This window comes from Brassica oleracea, chromosome C1 (genome assembly GCF_000695525.1).
Source record: "Brassica oleracea var. oleracea cultivar TO1000 chromosome C1, BOL, whole genome shotgun sequence".
NCBI lineage: Eukaryota > Viridiplantae > Streptophyta > Magnoliopsida > Brassicales > Brassicaceae > Brassica > Brassica oleracea.
The window spans coordinates 35378895-35400027 of NC_027748.1; the positions used below are offsets into that span (position 1 = coordinate 35378895).

Below are 21133 nucleotides of genomic sequence, written 5' to 3' on the forward strand. Positions count from 1 at the left end.
TTAAGAACTAGTGAGTATGGCGGTAACCTGACATAAGGGGAAATAAAAAGTTTTTACATAAAAAATTGCAACTATTTACACTCTTCAAAGAAAGTCTCAGCGTATGCAAGAAAGAAAAGACAGAATGTATGGTGGTAACCTAACATTAGACTCTTCAAAATCTTCAATATCTCAGAGACTATACAAATAAAAATTCTATCAACGGATAAACCTCGTCACATTGTTGTACGGAACAGAAAGTGAAATCCAACAGAAGAAAAAAAAAAGTGAAGAGAGATTGAGAAACCCTTCACATTGTTTTCAGGATGTGGTTGGGCAGTCTTGGGCGGTTGTTTCTGATCTGATCACACGGGTGTTGTAAGAACCGCAGCTACCGCATTTATGGTACAACCAATGGAACCGTGTCGTTCCTTTGCGTTGACAGTCATTACATAGAATGTCCTGAGACGTGTGTGTGTGAGAGTGTGTCATCAAATGAATAAGATTAGAGTCAAAAGAATTAGTGTTTCTCACCTGGCAGCGATCTTTGTATTCTTCTGGAAGTTCTTCTGCAGCTAACAGTGCATCAAGCATACCGAAGTAAACCTGTAGAGTTCATGAAAGAAATAGTTAAGTGAATGATGTTATTTGCAGATTACGCTCGCTCTGAGGGACGGGGATTATCTTACCCCCATATCTCCTAATGTTTTTCCACAGATTGGACATGTGTAGTGGCTGCAAGTGTAAGCCTGAAAGAGACCAGAGAAACAGCAAGTGTTTTGATTTTAAGGCGATGAAAGGTAAACTCATGTTTAATGAGAAAAAGAGAGAGAGAGAGATGAGCAAACCTGGAAGCAAGCTGAGTGCATGTAGTGACCACATGGTAAGGCCCTGACTGTTTCACTTGATGTGAAGAGAAACTCGCAGCAAATGGGGCAATTTGTCTCAAGGCTTTTCTCTAGACACTTGTGGTTTACTAACTTCATACCCAGGCAACAGTTACATGTCATGCAATGGAAATAATCGATTCCCAGTCCCTCACCGACCCGGCAAAGGTTGCAGAATGGACAGTGGTACACAGCCCTGAAGGAAGATAATAGTTTCTCAAGGTTAAAATAGCTTCTCAAGTTTGATTGCTGACAAACCCAAATGTCGCAATTAAGTATTATATGCATCAAACTGTCATACCTTTCATCATCGAAAAGTTTGCAAATACTGCAATAGTGCTTTGCCATTGGGAATCCATCGCATGAAGGCGTTGTGCAAATAGGTCCAACAGGTTGCACCTTGAGGCACCGCATACAGAGCATTTCTGTCACCAGTTTTCTGTAACATTGTGTTCCAAATATAGATCATATCACTTAGAAATAAACTATGAAAGAGTTTCAAGACTGGCATAAGATCTTACCTGTCCATGGAGTGGTCGCTTACTTTGTCATGGCAAAACCTACAAGTGAACAACTGATCACAACATACAGCCCGAAGCTTGCAGTTACGCTTGTAATGCTCGCATCCAAATATCTGCTTCTCGGGATCTCGAAAAGAGGGGGTACATCCAAGTGTAACATCACCGTTCAATGCAATTTCTGTTTCCTTAGGTAACTTTTGCTGAGCCGCTATCCATCGACTGATAAAAGCACAAACAATCGAAATTCAAATGTTATTCTAGAAAAAAGGCATCCAGGAATGAGGGAGATGTAAATGAGATTATAAATGTGCTATCAAGGAGACACACACACATATATCATAGATACATGTAAAATTGGGAAGGAGAGGAGCACCCTCGTATACGCTGCCATTTTGTTAAAAACTACCGATTTGGGGCTCTAAGATTCAGGTACGCATGAAAATGTGGAATAAAGGATCCATACAGGGAATAAGTGAAAGAAATCTGACCTGGTTCTCCAATTTTGTACTAGATAATCTTTTCTCCTTGGATCAAGTGTTGTGTCCTGATAAACCTTCCTGATTTCAGCCTCTAGTTCGTTCTGATTCATGCGGAAAATATCTTTCCACCCCGGCTTAAAAAGTTGACCAGTTTGGTCCACGATTTCTTGATGATCATTATCTATATGAAAAATAAACTTCACATAAGCAAAACCAATTTACCAGAGAGAAACTATAGTAACCAGCCGAAGTATGAGTTATATGAAGTCCAAAGCAAAAACATCCAAGGTCCACATTAAACAAGCTAGATATTAAGTTGGTGAAACTAGTTAGGCAATTGCTTTTACCTCTCTGTGGACTATGTTTGGATGCTTCCCCTGAGGATGAGTCGGGTGATCCTTTCCAGCATTCATTGAGCCATTCATCGAACATTGTGTTCTTGGTCGCCTGCTTCCAGGTATCCATCATTCTATTTTGTTCATCTTCAGAAAGGGCGGACGTCACCCATGGTAACATAGATTGAAGAACTTCAGCACCCGTTGTCCCGATTATACGACCCACAATCTTGTCTTGCTCTTGAATGGAGAAATGTTCGTCAAATAGAGGCCAGAGCTCCAATTCCTCCAAGAAAATATGCTGATCCAACGTGATTTTAATGGATTTGCACATCCCTTGTAGCTTTGTAGCCAGTTCGTTGTACTTCTTCTTGCAGTCACCGCTATCAATATCAGTATGAACAGTTTCAGTCTGAGTTACGCCCCCCATCATAGAATCACTTTGTAACTTCTCATGAAGCATAGAAAGTTCCGTAAGAACACTGTAAATATCTTCAAACAGCTTCTCCTCCTGTTTATGGTCTAGCGTGTAAGAGTGACTGACATTGTGAAGCGCCTCCTTTGACTCCAAAGCTGGGAATAGGATATCATCTTCTGCACTACTATGAGCTTTGTAATAACCCCAGAGTAGGTGAAACCGACCCATAAATTGACGAATGAACGTTTCATCACAATCAATGAGCTTTCCAGATTCAACATCAAGAAACTCCAGATCTTTGCTTATGGCCTTGTGAAACGCGAATATTGTAGCAACCGGCCGCTCCGCATTTCCAGTACCAAAGCTGTTACTATCTATTTCACAACCAAAGAGGCTGGAGTCAAGAGCGGGTGCAGCAGAGTTTAGCGAAGAAGATCTCATAGCTTTAGCTGCTGGAAGAGAACCAAGTCCCAGACAATCACTGTTAACTCCGAGATCCGGAACACAGCATGACCTACCATTTCCAGATGGATTGGACCCATTTGCGCCTTCTGACGAGTGAGGGGTGGCATTGTTTTCACTAGACGATACAACAGTTCGCTTGGCTGGCCTTTTGTCTTGCTGCTGGCAACACGATTCTATACTCCTACTCGAGCATGGCATCGACACAGAAGCATTACATGACTGAAGGTAGACTTCACTGTTGCTTAATGTTTTAACAGGGCATAAACCATTCCCGTTAGGAGACAAGCATTCCCCGGCCTTGCGTCCTTTGCATGCCCACCCAGAGAAAAGAGTAACGAGAGCAGCATCCGATTTAGGTGCTGAGGCCACAACCAAACCATGTAATCATGCAAAACTGTGAGTAGCTAATAATTTTTCTAAAAAGGTTAAGTTTCATCCAAAATGAAAACAACAGATTGTACCTCCAGCTTGCAAGTTCTTCAGGAAATTCTTAGCTTCATCTTCTGTTAAAGATGCCGCCAGCCATGGCAAAACACGTTCAATTAATCTCAAGGGCATTATACACAGGCTTTGGTAGAGAAGTTCTTGTTGACGTTTAAAGGTGAAGTTCTTTCGTGCAAGGGGTAGCACCTGCAAACATTATGAAGTTAGCTGACATCCTTAACTGGCATCTTGGATCTTCATCCCCTATGGTATCAACTGATCCTATGCCGAACTTTCATATTTTTACATGTTTACAAAATCATAGGTCTCAACACTTAAAAGCTAATTTTCACCTGAATTTCCTCGTTGTGAAAGTGTCTTTGAATAGTTTCCATAATTTGATCAGCATGTGCGCACAGCTTGGTGTAAAATTCAGCAGCGGAAGTAGAAGACGCTCCAGCACTCTTGATATTTTCAATTAAGCATCGAAACTCGTTAAACTGGTTTTCTTCTTCATCGTGCTCCTCGGAAAATGAAAACTCCCCATCTACTGCTGGAAATATGATCTTGTCCTCTGCAAGACTGCAACAACAAAATATTTATCGTCTCAGAAATAGACCCGTGAAATTCAAATCTCTGCCTGAAAATGGAAAATTATATCGATATGAAAATCTGAGACAACACAGATAATGATATAACAATCTCATGCACAAACTTGCCCAAACATGAGAAGGGGAAAGATGAACAACATCCACATGGAAAGCTGAAGTTATCCAGTTTTCATTGTATATAAAAGGATGCAACAAATACCTGTGGAAGATGCATACTTCAGCAATATATTGCAAGCGTTCATCAAACGCAGATAAATCCGAAAAATCTCCAGACAGCTGAATCTTCCTAGCTTCATCGGCTATTTCTTTCATCTCCTTGTTCATTGACTTATGCCAAAGCTTGATCTCATCAATTGGGTGCATCTGGGCATCAAAAGAATCATGACTGGTAAGCTCTTGGTATTTTCTCTTCCCGACCTTGGATCCCTCACATGCGCACTGTGCTCTACTAGTTTCGCAAGGAAGCATGCTGCTAGAAGAATCCATACAGCACTGGAACAGAGAATCTTCTATGCGACATGAAGCCGCAGTATCGCTTTTCCTTCCCAACCAGGTGAAAATAACCTTCAAGAAAGAAAAAAAAAACATCAAACAACAACTCCAAAACTCTTTCATCTTATAAAGTCCGATCTTTAATTCAAAAATTTACCTGCTGAAGGAGCGTCTCGTCTGGAACTATCTTGCTTAGGCACGTTTGCATCTCCTTGCTTTCATCAACTGAAATGGAGGAAGCGAGCCATGGAAGAAACACGGCAAGCATATTCACAGGAATGCTGCAGAGAAACCGCCAGACTATGTAAGCTTGCTCCTCATGCTTAAACTTCTCAATAAGTAACGGGAACACCTGTCAACAAGCAAAAAGAGAAACACTAATTTCAATAGAGTCCAATGCTTTATCCTAAATATATGCTCTGTGTTAACATAGAGCATAAAACAAAAAAGTTACCTGCTTCTGTTCTTTCGCTAAATGCTGGCTAACAGAAGTCTGAAGGGCTCCAGTACTGCTCGCCAAGCCCCTTCGGTAGCTTTCATCAATCTCCGTGGCGGGATTTAGCAGCTCAAAGAGATGATCGAAGAGCGTGCTCTCACCCTTGTGTTCAAGAGAATACGTCTGCGCTACGTTCTTCACGCGTATGTCAAGAGCTGAAAAGATCACCTACACATACGCACGCGTTGCAATAACATTTCATATCTCCAAAACACTCATAGAATCAAAGAAAGTCACAAAACAGCAATTAATCAATACTAGCAAGGGTAAAGCTACATTCAATCATTTGCTAACAGGCAATCTTATCGCATTACCTCGTCCTCGGCATTGCAGTGATGCTTATAGATCGATCTCAAGAACCGGTACCGTTCACGAAGCAGCCGGAGATCGACGTGGTGCCCCGTGGCGAACTCCAACGCCAACCTATGAAGCGATTCGAGCTCGCTGCATACCGCTTTGTGAAAGAAGAGGAAAAACAGGATCGGAGAAATCTCTTCCGCGTCCTCCGAGAACGAATTCGACGCAGGGGGACGAGAAGATGAAGGTACGGAGCTCGAGATGACCGTGGTTGATGACGACGAAGAAGCTCTCGTCGCCTCAAAATCCGGTAAAGGCGTCGCCATTTCTCTCTCTCTCTCTCGTGTTCGTCGACGAATCTCCACCACTCAGTCTCCTTCAATGATCGTCGATTTTTCAAATCTGGGATGGTTTCGCCATAGAATTAATTATCTGGTTCAACGGAGACGATGAGAAGGAAAGGTCGAGGCGATTTTTCTTTTTTTTTTTTGTTTTATTATCGTTAATCTGATAAATATTTTTAACTGTAAATTTATACGATCGTTGAAGTATTTATACAAGGATACGGTTTAAAAATTGAATAAAAAGTGCTTGGGGATTGGGTGGGTGTTTCTCTATACAAAGGTTTTGTTGCACGTGGCCATTACTATCGCCACGTCGGATGCTGATGAGACCAGTCCAAGTTGGCACGTGACCGATTACGTCTCGACGCGTGTGAGCGTACCTACGATAACGGGTCTGGTCCGCCAGAATAAGGGACTTTTATGTAATGATGAGGAGGTGCTTATGTCGATTTTGACTAGGCATTTGCTCAGAATAGATTGATAATGTTCGGCCTTTTTTTTTTCGGTAAAAAATGTTTTGTATATTTACATTTTTCGGTTTGTGACACAGTTACAATGGAGACGAGAAGCATAAGTAAGTACATAAAGTAAACTAATCGACAACACCAAAAAACAGAAACGAAAAAAAACGCAATCAAACTATATCCTAGCAAGACATCACCTACGCCGCATTGCCTTAACTGAAAGGAGATGATAGCGATAAGAGACCAAATTGTAGCCGTTTTGAAGGAGATAGCTTCGGTTAAAACGCAAGCTCAAACCCGATAGATATCGGCCATACCCGATGTCCGCCTCGTAAAGATTAGCACTCAGCCCGTACAAACCTCCAAACCGGAAAAGCTACAAACACAGAGACGACCACCAAGAGCAGGACCAACGGCGCATTTATTCGGAAAGGGAACAACGACAACAACACCACACCACCGAAACCGGAAACAAAGAAGAAAGACCAAACCCGACACTATTCTGGGAACAGAACGGACAGAGACCAGCCCTAGATCAAGCCGTTGTAGCCGGACAGCTCAATATGCGCCGCCACAAAAAGCAAGAGGCTCCGGATGACATATCCGAAGAATTTAGCTCCTTGCGCATCCACCGTAGAGAACCCACAACAGATCTTTAAAGACCAGAGCCGGTGACCAAACTGTCAAAGCCTCCGAAAGAACATCCTGACAGATTCAAAAAGAACCGAAGCTTACAGAGCCTGAGGCCGAGCGAGAGAGACGGGTCTACTCTAACAGACCCCGCTGACCCCTGTTCCGGCACCAGAACCACGAGACGGATCGGTTCTTGTGATTAAAGATAAGTAATGAATTGATAATGTTTGAGGTTAGCTTTTGAAAGAGAATATAAATTTTGCTTTGAAGTTTTATAAAAATATACCAACCTAATTAACACATATTCATACTTTGTTCAACACTTGATTTTAATATTGAGGAATGCCAGAGTGATCAGATGCACACCCATTCGTAATATGAAGGAGCCACATAGCCAGTGGCGGAGGTAGGATCCAAATCTAGGTGGGTCAAAATTAGATTATATAAAAAGCAGTGGAGGTTTCATAATTATCGAGGGGGTCAAACTGTAAAAATTGAACTAATTAATCAATATTTGCTACAATTATATACTCACATTAAGTTAAATTTTAAAATTGATGTTGGGTCAATTGACCACCACTGCCTCCGCCACTGCACATAGCTTTGTTATCTACTGATTAACATATATTGGTTCGCAGTTTTGATTTATTTAATAATTGCAATTGCAAAGGTTTTACTGGTCGACTGGTTTTCCCGCTACGCCCGCAAACGCAGTTTTTACGGTTGGTAGCGGTTGACAGCGTTTCGAAACAATCATACAAACCGTTATAAATCGCTTCAAACTGCTCTGAACCTCTTAAAATCAAAAGCTCGTTCCATCTAGCGTTTGCGGTTGCGGGTGGAAAAATAAATATAAAATTATTTTCAAAAATATTTTAAAATTAAAATTTTAAAATAAAAATATTATTTATTAATTAAAATTCACAACACTATCATAATTTTGTTTTATAAAAACTTTAAACTAACTATTTATTAGAATTTTTAAACATTTATATACACACATATATAAAGATATACACATATATAAAACAAAATAAAATATATTTTTAAAAGTTTTAATATAAATCTTCAAAACAAATTTTATTAAAATTATAACTTTCAACTAATTTAAAATTTGTATAAATAAACATAATATTTTTATTAATCATATTATATTGATAATTATTATATTTTTACAATAGTATGTTTTTTTATATTTTTATAATGTTAAAATATGTTAATATGTGTAATTTATTATTAAACCGCTGCAATATCTTATAATCAACCAGTCACAAATATCCCGCAAACGCAACAATTTTCAAATGTTATACCAAACATACAAAACGATTAATAACGTTTGAAACCGTAACCACCCACATCTGCAAACTCCCACACCCGCAACCGTAACCGCTGTGTTTAAACCGGTGGGACCCTAACTTTAATTTTTATTGAGTTGCATGTGCTCCAAGGTTTACTGGATTTTAGCGAACTAATGGTCTACCATAACCTATAGGCCACTTATAATATTGCAAATAATAAAAGAGAAATCATGTCCATAATTCTTGTGTAAAGATTAGAGACAATTCGTCCCAGGCTCACCAAAACATAATATGATGATAACATTTATGTTATAGTCACGGTGAAATTCATGAAGCATTACTTTTATGTGTCAAAATATACGTTAGAGAAATTACAAAAAATATCTATTTATATAAAATAGGCTTTGCTCCCTCCTCCTTAGGACACCTCAGCTACCACATAAGAAATTCGAGCAATTTCGCGCTGACACGTGTCCTGTTTTGTTTTAAAAAATTTGGGTCTTATTTGTGTGGGCTTTCAAAGAGATTGATCTTTGTTTTATTTTCGTTTGTTATATTCACGGATTTTAAAAAATATTATATTCACAGGCTTTATTTTTGGGCTTAAAAATATTACGTTCACATTATTTTGGGTTTTTAAAATGGGTTTTCTGCAAAAAAACCCTTAATGTGGTTTTTTTTTGCAAATTAATCCGCGAACTCAAAAACCCACGGGTCAACCCTCCAAGTGCCAGTCAAACCGCAATATAACCCTCGCCGTATTTATGTGTATTTGACTGTGTATAATTTTAACATTTTTTCAATACTAGGTCGTTTTGGCGCTAATTTTTTAATAAAAAAAATTTGTTGAACCCCACCTTCATTGTGCATTTACGCAAGCTCCCATGTCCGAGAAAAACAAGGTCATTTCGTTTTAGAAATCTATATAATTGCGTTTGTCAAGTAAACAAATATATTTGTTGGCCGAGATGGTTATATAGCATGCACATGGTATTTAAGGTTCAAATTTTAAACCACGAGTTCAACAATTTTTTTTCATTAAAAAATTAGCGCCAAAATGACCTAGTATTGAAAAAATGTTAAAATTATACACAGTCAAATACACATAAATACGGCCGAGGGTTATATTGCGGTTTGACTGGCACTTGGAGGGTTGATCCGTGAGTTTTTGAGTTCGCGGATTAATTTGCAAAAAAAAACCACATTGAGGGTTTTTTTGCAGAAAACCCTTTTAAAATCAACACAAAGTCACGATATTTTCACGTTCTCCTTCTTCGTTGATGTCGACTGTAAATTATGGCTCTTCGTATTCTCAAGCTCGGAATAAGTCAAACTACAATAGAAGTTCTTTAATCTCTGTGTCGATTTCCGTTCCTATCGTTTCGTCTGCAATAAATTTCTTCTGATTCATAACTGGTTGAAGTGCTCCATCGCCATTAACAACTTTCTTAACTCCTTGGACCCACACAAACCATGATTCCTCATTCAATGCTTTTTATCCCCCTTCCGGTCAGTGAAACTCGACCTATAAAAAAGTCAGTTTCTATCCCATGAATATCATCCTCACCATCTTACTAATCTTACAATGAAAGGTGCATCCATGGAGCTTCGTTTATCTATGGGCCCACAACAAGTCATAGGCAGTTGAACCCAGTCAACCCGACCCATTTCCTGCACGTCGTGCAACGATTCGGCCGTTTCTATGGCTTTTTTTGTCGTCTGAGTCATCGTGTTTGACACGTTCTTGGCCTTATCTCAATTTGGCTGATGGCTTTCAAATGAGAGGTTAGATCATCAGAGAAGAGACGGAAACGATCTCTAACAACGGAGGAGGAGAGAAAAGATTTGACGGTGGATTTCATGCAAGTTTGTTTCTTGAGGCATAGATTGCCGTAGCATTTGAAGCAAAGATTCATGGTGGCGGAGAGGAAACCGCAGTTGTTAGAACAGAGACGGTGGCCTTCCGGCGTCTGACATCGATGCTTTTCCGCCATAGATCTTGAGAGAAAGTTCAAGGCTTTAAATCAAAATTGGAAAAAGACATTTGATTTAAAGAATCAACGAATCTGTAGAATTTTAAAAGACAGAACATATACGAACGGGACTGAGATGAGAAGAAAACGTTGAGATGGAAAGTTTAATAAAAAGCCAGCTTCAATCGTCTCACAAATCGACTCCCTTATCAGAAACATAATCTCATCTATGCAAATCTGGTTTTCAGTTTTCCATTCGATGACCACCATCGTCGATTAATCACCACCTTCTATCGGGCTTCTTCGAACTAAGAAAATAGGCTCCTCCTCTTGGGCTTTCTATTCGGGCTTTCTCCTCTTCGCTTTATATTTTATTGGGGTTTTTCATATCTCAAATTTATATCGACTCTTCGGGTTTATTATTTCAGTTATACCTTAAAAATTCTGAGTCTAGAGCTTACAATATTTTGTAATCTCTTGCTACTTTTCTATCAATGTATCATTTTTTTAGCGGAGCGGAAAAAGGAAGTAATTAATGTTTACCTGTTCTAGCAATAAGAAGAAGAGGAGGCCTTAAAATGGATCTTAGAAATGTCTACAAAGTTATTTAAGAAGAAAAAAACGTCTTTCGTGGAAGATATTTAAGAAATAAGAGTGAAAGACAAAAAAACAGTCAAAGTGGGTCCACCAAGATAGTCGCCATTTGATTCCACGATATGTAAACCAAACATTTAAAATATTAAGAACTGATTATTAAAAAGCCAAACCTTTCGACACACCTTTTACATAAAAACGAAGTCCAAGTCCACACCCACAACATTAAAACACTGATAACGATTAATAATTTAGGGAAGACGCATGTGGTTAACGTGTTTAACAATAGGTTAAAGAAAAGAAGCCTCACCGGCACCGGAACTGGCTTGAAATTCGAATGAGTCCGTTAAGAATGGCTGAGGATCTCCAAGACCTAAATAACAAGCATACGGAATAGAACATATATCTAAAGAGAGAAGAAAATAAAGATAAAATGCCGATCTATGCCGGAACACCTTTAACAATTACCAACACCCCGCTAAAACATAAGAATTAAAGATAAATAGTTAAATATGAAGGTAAGAAAACTCACATTCCAATCTTACATAAAATAAACAATGACATACGCCCACATTACAGCGAAACTACAACAATCCCTAAAGAATCATGCAAAATACAGACCCAAACCAAAAAACAACACGACCTGATACACCTCAAACCATATGACAAATGGGAGATAGTCTTGTGTCCATCATGTAAAGCATTACTATGGAATGCCGAAGCAATTGGAGGTCAGACGAACCGAGTGAACAAACTGTTTAATCTTTGTTGCCAGAGAGGTCGAGTGCGGCTTCCACCGGTTAGAGAACATAAACTGAAAATATAATCCATATGGTTTTAACCTCATAAAACTAATTGTGTTGATTTATTTTACATAGCCCCAGGAGATATAATCCATATAGTATGAATTATTAGAAACACATAAATATAATAGTAATAGTTAAAAAAAAACAAAATAACTAAATTGTACATCCATAATATTTAAAGGTTAAAAAAGTATTCTTCGCATATTCTGAGGTAAAAAAATGTATATTAATTCATAATCATTATTAACATTTAATACATAATATATACGGAGAACTATAAAAATGAGTTACAAAGGGTTAATATAAATCAAAGATATATATATGTGTGTGTGTATTCATCCAACTATATATTATCACAACGAATGATGTAAGGCCAAATCAATTCTTAATGTATAGTTAAAAGTTAAACCATATGTTACTTAACAAAAAAAATAGGGCAAATTTCCAAAATAGCACATTTCTAAGTTTATATCACAAAAATAGTACTCAAAAACTAAAATGACCAAAATAGCACATTTCTAAGTTTATATCACAAAAATAGTACTCAAAAACTAAAATGACCAAAATAGCACATTTCTAAGTTTATATCACAAAAATAGTACTCAAAAACTAAAATGACCAAAATAGCACATTTCTAAGTTTATATCACAAAAATAGTACTCAAAAACTAAAATGACCAAAATAGCACATTTCTAAGTTTATATCACAAAAATAGTACTCAAAAACTAAAATGACCAAAATAGCACATTTCTAAGTTTATATCACAAAAATAGTACTCAAAAACTAAAATGACCAAAATAGCACATTTCTAAGTTTATATCACAAAAATAGTACTCAAAAACTAAAATGACCAAAATAGCACATTTCTAAGTTTATATCACAAAAATAGTACTCAAAAACTAAAATGACCAAAATAGCACATTTCTAAGTTTATCCTTTGAAAATTTTAATTTTTTTATTTTTCAAAATTTGAAATCTTATCCCCAAAACCTCATTTCTCAACTCTAAACCTTAAACCCTAAACTTTAAACCCTAAACCATAAACCCTAAACCCTAAACTCTAAACCCTAAACCCTAAACTCTAAACCCTAAACCCTACCCTAAACCCTACCCTAAACCCTAAACCCTAAAATCTAAACCCTAAACCCTAAACTCTAAACCCTAAACCCTAAACCCTAAATCCTAAACTCCACCCTTTAACTCTAAACCCTAAATTTGTGATTTTTGATAAAACATTAAGTGCTATTTTTGTGACTTTTGACCTTGAGTGCTAGTTTGAGAACATAAACTTGATTTAGTGCTATTTTTGTCTTTTTCTCAAAAAAATATGTAATATAAATTTTAAAAATAAAAATAAAAACTAATTTTCCATATAGCATGGTTTATTTAGTCTTCAAATACAATAATATGTACAAAATTAAACTAATATGTGTATTTTAATATAATAAAAATATATTAAACATATACTATAACTGTTTTAATTTTTTTTTAAAATTTCATCCCGCCCCCGACTCTAGTATTTTTATATATATGAATTTAAATACATTTGCAGCGTGGTGATTTATCAAAAAAAAAATGCTTTAGTTGGTCAACTAAATAATGTCAGACATGGCTCTAATCACACTAGTAAAAATTAATACAAGTTTGAAGTTAAACTAGACAAAAAAAATGGCGAAACGTTCATTCAACTATACCTTTTATCCAAATTCAGTAAAAAGACTATATTTTTATTGTGAATAGTTAGAACAGTTGGTTCATTTATTTTCAGTTTGTTCATATATGTTCCTGTAAAATTTTTTAGGGTCATAGAAATTTCTCATATATAAACATGAAAGTTAAAAACTAAGATAACTAAATTGTTCATTTAACTTGTAATTTATTAGACGACATCCAGCATCGGTTTGTTTAATCTGTTTATATATTTACAAAATAAATGAATAGGAAATTTGACAAAATAAAATGAAAATTTAATATCTTTGTCCTCTTACTATAATATCACCATTAAGTTGTCTTTATAGCATAATATTTTCAATAATACCAAAATTATCTTTACATTAATCACACTTAATCAAATAAAATTAAATTACTTGTTTTTATTTGATTAAAATTAATTAAAAAATTAGATTAAAAAACATTACAAATAAAAAATCCTAAATTAAATTTTCGTAATCCTAATCTTTCTCTATCGATTGAATCTCTTTTTCTCTCGACGAACAACATGAAGGCAATACAAGAGATTCTCTGGGTGAATCAACAGACCAGCCACCAGTGTAATTAGTATTACAAAAAAAAAACAATTATATATATATATAATAGTGACATACTATTAAAATTTATAAGGAAAATTACCTAAACATATTTCAAAACTATTGAATTATAATTTAATTTTACTAAATTAGTTATAATCTCTAAAATTTCAAAATCGACCCTATTTTTTTTCTTTAAAGAAGTGACGAAAAATAAATTCATAAGAGATGTGTGGGAAGTGTAGCGACGATTGGGTAAAACAAGCTCCACTCGCGCTCTCCTCTCCACAACACATCCATTTTCCTCTGTTCTTCATTCATATGAGAAAAATAAAGAACATTTATCTGGGACCATTTTATAAGAGAAATCGAGCTCAATAACACAAAAAAAAAAAAAAAAAACAAATTTACTATCTAACTAAAATCTCACATTCTCTCTTCTTTTCTTTTCTTATCTTTCTCTTCCCCTTTCTCTAAAAATCTAATTTTCCTATTTTTCTGGTTATTCCACAAATAAACCATTTTATTAATGAGTATTTACGTTCCCTACCAAAGTTTTTTAGTGTATTTATCTGTATACCCAAAACTAATGTGTCTCACTGTTTGGTAAATGTGTTTTAACTCTGCTACGCCTAATGCTATTATGTTTCAAAAATATTAATAATTTTTTGTAATTTTTTTAGATTTACCATGATTTTATTTTGACAACATATCTTAAACGAAATATTTTTACTATTCCATATCAAAGATTTAATTATTTTTGTATTACAATTCATCCTCTTTCCTCTACTAATTTTTTTTTTCAAGCTTGATACTTTGTAATTATTTGTTATTGACTTTCAACATGTTTAATAGATTTTTTGGTTTACTCCCGTCTCCCCCTCCATCTTCATCGAGCTCGCGGTGGCGCGTTCCTCAATCTCTGCCCCGACACTCAGGCTCGGCTCCATTCATTGACCGGGAAACTCGTAGGCAGGAAGAAGCGTGAAGAGAAGGATAAGCATCATCGATGCAAGAGACGAAAAACAACAACTTTTATCTTGAAGATTGGTATTGTCCGCTGAACGGAACGCAATAGTCTGTATGCATTTCTGCTGACTCTTTTATCTTTTTCCAACTCTTTAATTTGATTACTCTGTATTTTCTTACTTGGCTTTTTTTTTTTGTTTTAGTAAATTGTTCATGACAGTTTTGATATAATGGTGTGGTGTCTAACATTCCCAGATATGAGTTTTCTTTGTATCAATTGGTGTTTTCCCTTTGATATTAACTCTAGCCGACCCGTGAACTGTAGCCTCAATCTTAGTCTCTCATTCTCATGCTGGCAAAGATTTATTTTTTATGTTGGTAATCTTTTCAGTCTCCTCTAAGGCTTTTGTTGTGATGAGTTTTACATGATCTGATCTTCTCAGCCAAATGAAAATGGTCAAGCATGTGCTACGGATTTTCGGAAGGTTTGGTTTTTTTCCATTAGCTTGTGTAGCTCATGTAAGGTCATTGTTTGACATTCTACCATGTACACTGGTTCATTTATGCAGGCAACTTACATTGACAAAAGAAAATCTAACAAAAGTGATTGTTTTAATAGTGACTGCTTTTGTTGGATAGACATTTACATATTTTTCGAGACAATACAAATTTTAGTTAGATATTATGGTATATGCCAACTCCGGTTGACAAAATCAATACATAGACGGATATCATTTCATTTACACTGATTATAAATAAGTAAATTGTAATGTAAGTTTGGTTAGACGGCTACAATAACAGACCAAAAATAATAAACAATTATAATAATTTTTGAATTAGGCTCTAAAATTAATTGGTATACGGCTAACATATGTAATAAAATATAACAATATATTTATCTGACAAATCAAATTATACATAACAATTTATCTTATGGATTTTTTTCATTTGTATTCATGTTTAGACAGCTAACAATAACTAATTACTTATGTATAATAATTAAGTTATCCGCTGAATCTAATGCAAAATATTTTAAAACTAAATATTGATATATGTAATCTATTATTTTACCATTTGTAAATTATTTTAGCTAGCTAGTTATTATACTATCAGAGTATTGCCTTTTGGTATAGAAGTAGCCGCAATTTCTCAAACTCATCTCAAAACCGTATTATAAGATTAGTTCACTTTGAATAAAGCAAACACAAGACAACAAATATGAGCTAACAAAAGACTATTATACGAACCTTATATTTCATGTCCAACAAATAAATGTCAAGACACATTTAATAAAATATAACAATTTATTAAAATTGGTAGCATATTATATTACGCAAACACGTATTGTCAACGGCTAACAATTTTAATAGCAAAAAGAACAATTTTGTTTTCTCCAGATTCAGCATAACTTGCTCCACCAAAACGATAACAAAGAAAAAGTCACCCACCGTGAACAGCATGAAGTTTAGTAGATGGCTTCTTCTGTTTTAATCATCATTCAATCAACCAACAACAACAACACACATTTTTTAGTTTTTCATAAGTTTTCAGAATAAAAGGTTTCAATCTGAAAGTGTAACAACAATCACTCTTATCGTGAAGAAGTTTCCACAGTTTTGACCTTTAGTTATGAAATAATCATTAGCGTTCCTCTAACATTTGCAAATATATGTCTAAAGTTTTAGTTTAATCGCACTTGTAAAAGCTTGGGATGCTTATTTTACCAAAGTTAAATGGTATAGGAAACAATTTGACGATAAGATAATTTTATTACATGATAATATATTACATCATTGGTTATAAGAAAGTCTAGAAGGCAAAAAGTAAAACAAACGGTTTAGTAAAAACAATCCCTCCTCGGTTACAAGAAAAATTATCAACCCAAAAATAAACTTAACCAGGCTAAACTTTTCTGTATACGAAGACTACATCTAAAAGACATTCTTGCTTAAACTTGACTATATACATCTATATCACAATAGAAAGGATAATTCAAATTTTGGATTTAGAAATTTCCACACCCACCATCGGCTCCAATTAAAGAAATGTATATAAATTTACCTAAAGCTTAAAGCCTTTGCCTTTTGTTAGAACCAGTGGGTTGTCCTCTCATCTTATTAACAGTAGACCCTTTCCACCTCCGCCAGAGCTACCACTGTCTCTTCTAGGTTGGCTAGCGGTGAAAGAAAGAGGTCTGGAAACAAAACTCAGTGATGCCGTTCTTCTTTCACTTACCTTGCTACAAAATGAAAATTATTCAAAGACAAAACAATAACACAAAGCCACTACAATTTGGTCGAGAACTATATTCCTGTAAAAAAAAAAAAAAAGAACCACATGAAGAAGATGGAGAAGATGACTAGTGGTTTCCACTAGAGGAGGAATTGCTCCATTGGTCTAGGCCAGAGATCGACTCTCCTCTAGTGCAAAATTATTAGCTTCCCAATTGACCACACGGATATAGACTCATGCTTCTGATCCATTTGAATATCCGAAAGATGATCCATCAGTGGGTTGCACCTTCCATCCGGGAAGTTAGGTTTGTGTTTTTAATATAGTCGGGTTTAACCTTTTTTATGGAGAATATAAGATAATTGTTAAGGGGAATAAATCCTAGGTTAATCATTACTTATCCTCCAATTATATTTAAAATCATTTTAGCTTCTGACCTATACTCAGCCTACGCAAATTCCATGTCTAAATCTAAAAGGACAGTTTTGTTAGTTCCATTCTACTTGTTTAATTAGAAGCCCCACATAATTTTTGTCATAGGTAGTTTCTTAATTTCCAACTTCTTTTAAGATTTTGGGCTAATTCACTCTTTATTAATCCCATAACAGAGAATATTACTTAATAATATATATTAATTAGGGATAATTTGCAAAATACTCTATTTAGGATTTGAAATTTGATAATTGCATTTTCTATTTTAACTTTTGAAAAATACACTTCTTTAATTATGAATTGACCTTTTTACCCAAAATATAATTCGAAATTAATATACAAATTCTAAATTAATAAAATAATATCATTAAAATTAGATAAATATGTGTGTTGAGATAAATATGTTATTTTACCATTTAAATTTTACAATAACAAAGATAAACATGTGAATTATGACTTGTTTTGACTTTATCATGATGTTTATACAAATTTCTCTTTATTTTATTTTCTTCAACTTACATAAACAAATCACGTTGTTAAAAAAGAAAAGAAAGTCACGTTTGTCTCTACAAAATTTTCATCTTCTCTACTGGAGCCAAGTAAGTTCTAGCTAATAAAATGTATTCGGATATGTGTTTTTTTTTTTATTTTGAATATGAAAAAGAATTGCACTGATTATTATTCATCGGTTTGTTCTTCTTTTTTCTCGTGTCATGAAAATCCAATAAATCTGTTTGAGACAATGATTTGATTCATGTATTTTACAATTTTTTAATTTATGTTGTTTATATAAAGATGGAGTACAAGATTCAAAAAGGAAGTAATGGAAAAAAAGGTAGAGGAAGAACAAACACATACCAACAGTTTAAAGTCACAGAAAACATATGGTGTTGCTTGCATTGAAGTCTTATCGAAAGATTATTTTCATGTGTATATGAAAGAGTTGGAAGAAATTCTGAACAGTGGATTCACAAATAATTATCTATCTCTAACGATTTTCTTTTAAAATAATTTTTTTAAAAATTGTTTAATAGGAATTGATAACTATTAAGATTGAGAAATTTGGTAAATTTATATATAGATAAGTGTATTTTTCAAAAAGCTTAAAAAAGGGTGTATTTTTCAAAAAGCTTAAACAAGGGTGTATTTTTCAAATTATATTCTTATTGAAGTGCATTTATCCAAATTTTCCCTATTAATTATCAAAATATGTATTATATATTCATTATCATTTCCCATAATAGAGAATATTAGTTAGAAATCTATTATATCTACAGTAATGTAAATGACCTAATGATGCCATCAATTAGTTGGCGAGAGTTTTTTTTTTTGGTAAAAATGTTAAATTATTATTATCATTTTCAATTTTTGACAGACGATACATAGATAACAAGTAGCGGAAATCAGAAACAACAACAACTATACACCAACAAAGGAACAAACCGAAAGCGACACTAACTCAAGCGAGAAAGCAGGTTAACAACGAGACGATGCCAGACCAATCAACCGCAAGTACTAGATGGTGAACCCGATGGTTGCCGCGAGCTGCCGAGAGAAGGGCGCCCTCAAACCATGATTGCAACGGCTCCTACAGCTTCCATCAAGAACCAAGAGCTTAGCCGAGAGCAAACCAGAAAATAGAGACCATCGGCGGTACGAGGAGAAGCCGTAAACCGACGATGCCGTCGTTCAGCATCTTGCGCCGAAGATTACCACCTCCATTGCAATCCACTGGGACCGTATACACCCATCTAACTGTAAACTCATATAGAGATGACAGATCGGAAGACAGACAACCCTCCGAAGGAAACAAATCCGAAGCCACGCTCAGAACCCGGAGCCTAATTGATACACCACAAACCAAACCTGAGCCGTTAACCGCCCTCAAGTGACGAACCCAAGCTGATGGATTATTTGAGAAGAGCAAGAGGTGGAGCAGGCCACAACAGCCGATACCATTCTGATTTGAAGGGTGAGGAGCTCCTGGGGCTAAGGACGTAGCCGAAGCGGACCAGAGATAACTCACCAACGCGCTGCCACAAAGACCCGGCGGGACGAACTGAACCACCACCACCGGAGACCTCCATGCGCTGCCAACAAGGAGAACACAAGACGACACAACAAACAGACCAGAGAGAAACCAAGATTTACCGGAACCGGCGAACCCGAACCTCCAACTCGACATGCAGAGAAGCTCAACCCCAGACACCGCTGGAGGACGAACATGACCGACGAGGAGCTTATCGACGCCGCACGCGCCTCTACGCTCGAAGCATCTAACAAAGCGCAAAGGAAAATTTCTGGCTTTACTCCGTCAGAGTCTGGGTGACCACAACGCTGGAGGAGGCCGTCCTCAAGCCGCCTCAGCCGTCGCGAACCGTAGATCTGAACCAGAGCAAACCAGATCTGAAGCGCTAGTCAGCTATTCCCTCAGCCGTAGAAGACGGAGACAACAAGGGAAAACACCGAGAAAAAACTGAGATCCCGGCGGCCGCAACGGAGGCGGCGACCGCCAGAAAAAACAAGCCAAACCCTTGTGCCGCTGGTAGAGAGAGGTTGGAGCGTTCACAGGGAGAGAGAGGTGCCGAGGCCCCGTTCCACATAGCGTAGAGTTTAGTTGACGAGAGTTATTTTCAATATCCATGACTATTTCTTATAAAACACTAGTAGTATTTGTCAGAGTGTGAGCAAAATATGTAAAAACAATTCGTGGTATTAATATTCATGGCAAGTCAACAATTTTTTTATTAATGGATTATAATTGATACGAATGTGAATTCCATATGAAGATGCCATGAATATTACAAACTTTTATCAAAGTCGCAGTGACTTAGGAGCAACGTGTGCTCCTAATATGTGTTTAGTGTGTGAGAAGGATCAATATCGCACTCGTTGGTCCTAAAAAAAATATTATGTAAGCACTCATATGTGTAAATTATTGAAAGTATTTCTCAATATCTTTATGCGAAAAAATCACTTTATTAACCTTTTTGTGAACCCAAAGTAATCAGCTGCTCTCTCGACAAAGGTAGAACACATGTGTAACGGCCCGATCCCCCGGCGTTCGACCGGGGTTATCGAAAGGGCGTTATGGACATGTGTCTACTCATTTAGACAACCATACGTGTCCCGTTACTGGTCCCAAGAGTCGACGGACGCATAACCTTCTTTGAAATACCGTCACACCCACATCCATATACTTGTACTTACAGTCATGCGCACAGGAAAATGAAAAGGGAGGGATGAGCAACAAGTTACTCAGTGAAGTGACTCTAGACCAGCCTGTCCGCATTACACTCTATACTACTCTATGCGGTAACTAGGGCTGACTAGCCACTACAATCAGTTGATGCATCCAAACATTTCATATCATCATCATTTATTTCCACACATTCAATTCTATACATTTCTAACAACCTAGCGATCAATCAGTACAATGATCTCACTCATTGTCACACACATCAAACCATAGACTTAACCGACTCGACATACAAGACCGACTCAATCTTATGACACCTTTAACACCCAGATACCCGACCATGAACTAAGGACTCTACAATGCACGTTTTTATATCCCGCCTCTCGCGGCTGGCTCATCTTTTCTCTTTTCCCTGCGGGTAGCTCTCGCTAGACTTCTACCCCATATTCTTGTGGATTCAACCATAGCTCCTATGGGTGCCTCCATATTCTTGTGGATTCCACCACAGCTCCTATGGATGCCTAGCGTAGAACTACTACC

The 21133-nt window shown here is 36.2% G+C and overlaps 1 protein-coding gene across 1 annotated transcript; it reads right to left on the reverse strand.

The window, feature by feature from the left end:
* Nucleotides 1-41: 41 nt before the first annotated feature.
* LOC106315538 lies at nt 42-5910 on the reverse strand. Its single transcript, XM_013753299.1, has 14 exons — nt 5421-5910; nt 5065-5274; nt 4768-4962; nt 4318-4682; nt 3861-4089; nt 3546-3714; nt 2214-3443; nt 1876-2047; nt 1388-1606; nt 1168-1305; nt 828-1062; nt 669-728; nt 514-585; nt 42-441 (listed from the first exon to the last, which is right to left on the reverse strand). Exons 1-14 carry the CDS (start codon nt 5727-5729, stop codon nt 301-303), a joined length of 3744 nt encoding a protein of 1247 aa, XP_013608753.1. The 5' UTR covers nt 5730-5910; the 3' UTR covers nt 42-300.
* Between the last annotated feature and the right edge of the window lie 15223 nt (nt 5911-21133).